The 2601-nt window shown below is 36.6% G+C and overlaps 1 protein-coding gene across 2 annotated transcripts; it reads right to left on the minus strand.

Moving 5' to 3' along the window:
* Window positions 1-1023: 1023 nt before the first annotated feature.
* si:dkey-248g15.3 (uncharacterized) lies at window positions 1024-2359 on the minus strand. Of its 2 annotated transcripts, XM_014164079.3 has the most exons (5): window positions 2336-2359; window positions 2137-2181; window positions 1873-1883; window positions 1760-1786; window positions 1024-1350 (listed from the first exon to the last, which is right to left on the minus strand). In XM_014164079.3, the coding sequence occupies exons 2-5, from the start codon at window positions 2147-2149 to the stop codon at window positions 1138-1140; spliced, it is 264 nt and encodes an 87-aa protein (XP_014019554.1). In that variant the 5' UTR covers window positions 2150-2181; window positions 2336-2359; the 3' UTR covers window positions 1024-1137. The 2 variants fall into 2 exon arrangements, with proteins under 2 accessions (XP_014019554.1, XP_082828837.1); XM_082972711.1 differs by lacking the exon at window positions 2336-2359 and having other exon boundaries at window positions 2137-2160.
* Window positions 2360-2601: the final 242 nt, after the last annotated feature.

The raw sequence follows: 2601 nt of genomic DNA on the forward strand, positions 1-2601 counted from the left end.
CTTTTTCTAGAGATCTGACTTTCCGACCTGAAACTCACTGACGTCATGACACTATGGTTGGAAGTCTGAGATTTCCGAGTTCCCAGTTGTTTTGAACGCAGCATTAGCTGTTGAACACGACCATCATTTATCGATTCAGGCTGAAATTGTCGCCTATTTTGTGGGCTTTATGTTGAAAACTAGTTATGTTTCTATCCAATTGGCGACAGATTTTTATGCGAATATTTTAAAATCCGTTTACATAAAATATACGTATTTTCCCACTACAGATCTGTTTCCATCAAATTGATTTTCTGCTGATAAAAGTCTGCGTGATGACGTGGTGCACAAAAAATATATTTTGCAGTCAAATACAAGTAAATTGTTTCCATCGCATTTTCAACTCAGATTTTTTGTGCGTTATATAGCGAATGTGCTCACTGTGGTATTGGCACGTGCTGTCTAGCCAACAGTTTGCAGATACATAATACATAATGAAATTATTATGAACAAAAGAGCGAGATCATTTTAATTTGTCAAACGGCAGCCAAAAATCGATCATCATGTCACCAGAATAATACCCTTGATATTTATTGGAAAGGAGCATCAAGATCATCACCTTTCACCACCCTGTGAAGTACATATGTTTAATTTGTGGTAGCCTAATAAAATGTCTGTCTTCTTGAGTTGTAGTGGGAGGATCACGCAACATGTCATGTCGTGACTTGATATGATGGTTATTATATCAATATTTGCGCATTAAAGCGTTTTTTTTTTTTGTTCCGGGTTTATTACTACCCCTTTGGTTAATGTTCTGTATGTGAGTAAAATGATAAAAATGGCGTTGAGTGTTTGATATGTTGGTCTGGTATGGGCTACACAGGAATGGTGTAGTATGATAGTATCTCGACGCCTCTGACATATGGTGACTTGTTTAGATGGCAAAAAATGACACATTTTGGTGTAATATTTGTGTTTCTATTTTGTAAAATGTTCATTGTACTGCATGATTACTATGCATTAAGAAGTTATACAAACATATAGTTCTGTTTTATAAGTAGGTTTTATTAGAGATTTGTAAACTTTAAGAAATCGCCCAACATGTTTTTTCCGTAATTACCGTGATTAAACAGATGCAAATGGTGCATGATTAAATCTTTAATGTCCTCCACGACCTCCTTTTCCTCCGTGGTCGCCTCCTTTTCCTTTATGGTCGCCACCATGATCTCCTCCATGCTCGCCTCCTTTTCCTTTATGCTCGCCTCCTTTTCCTTTATGCTCGCCTTCTTTTCCTTTATGGTCATCTCCACGCTCGCAGGCTTTTCCATGCCCATGGCCGTGTCCTCCTTTTCCACCTTTTCCCTTCTTCCCCTGGAAATGACAAAAATAACATTACTAGACTCATCTATTAGTTTCGGAAAAGCTTTCCTATATGAATGGAAATGTTTTCCCTTCAATTGTCTCAACGATTACACCCATTACCCTGACATGTGAAAATCTAAATTCCATTTTTTGGGGGGTTTCCAAAACAATATTAATGTTATTACGTTAATGTGTTTAACTATTATTTTTTAAGCCTCCTAACTCCTTTGCTCTCTCCTCCGGAGCCCTGTGAAACAGACAGTATTCTGTTTACATCCACCAGGACAACACTGGGTTCTAAGATATAGCAAGCTAGAAAATAGTTTTGTTCTTTACTTTGCTTGATTTGAAAAGTTTTTTAAGACTGAGTTGACTGAAGTAAAGAAGCAGAGATAGACAAATAATGCAGATATCTTACGTCATCAGTCCCAGGTGTGGGCTCCTCCTGGAACAACAACAAATTATGTCTCACACATAGCACACAAGTCTGAAGGCATTTTTTGTATTTGAAAAGTAAGTTAGCTGACTTACCGGTTTCTTTGCTGTGGATAAAAAGTAAGGAATATTTTGAAGTTATTCAAATAATAGAGAAATGCATTGTCATTGTTTCCCAGTAAGCATCGAGAAAGCATGTATAGGCCATACTAGTCGACTCACTCCTTGAAATCGTAAATGCAATGTCAATGCAATATATTCTCAACTTCAGGGTTGAGTTGTGAAACTACATAACTACATAGTAATTTAAAACCTCAGTGCACATAACAGTAAATGAAGTGAACAACTTCCAACACTTACCTGGATCATTCATTTTCTCAGACAAGAGTTGGCACTGAAATCACACTGTTGGACAAATCAATAGTATATTTCCAAAATAATCAGTATATCAAATTAAAATCCGGTATTTTCTTATCCTTGTAAATATCAAAGTTACTTTTGTCATATAAACAAGAATTGCATAAGAACCCATACATGTACACATTAAAGCAAGCCTCACCTGGTACTGGAGGTTGAAGGACTGACAATAAACTGTATTTTCAGTCTGTATTTATAAGAGAGTGTAGAATATGTAAAAACCACACCCAGTCCTTTTAATTACAGGTGGTAAGGTGTTTGTAGTCGGACAGAAAAAGCAGGGCGGAGAAATGAGGTGATAGGTGACCCAAAATATTGGCATGATAATGATACTGACAGTAAAAAACGAGGCGGTTAAAAACAAAGACAAAACAAGGACATCATAATTATGTCAAACCTGAAGATTGA

Source organism: Salmo salar, chromosome 01 (genome assembly GCF_965601325.2).
Source record: "Salmo salar chromosome 01, fSalSal1, whole genome shotgun sequence".
Taxonomy (NCBI): domain Eukaryota; kingdom Metazoa; phylum Chordata; class Actinopteri; order Salmoniformes; family Salmonidae; genus Salmo; species Salmo salar.

Bases quoted from the DNA above. Each gene is read 5' to 3' on its own strand.
- si:dkey-248g15.3 (XM_082972711.1), bottom strand. The intron at 1,351-1,759 runs GTAAGATATCTG...TGTCATTTCCAG, and splicing joins CCACACCTGGGACTGATGAC to GGGAAGAAGGGAAAAGGTGG.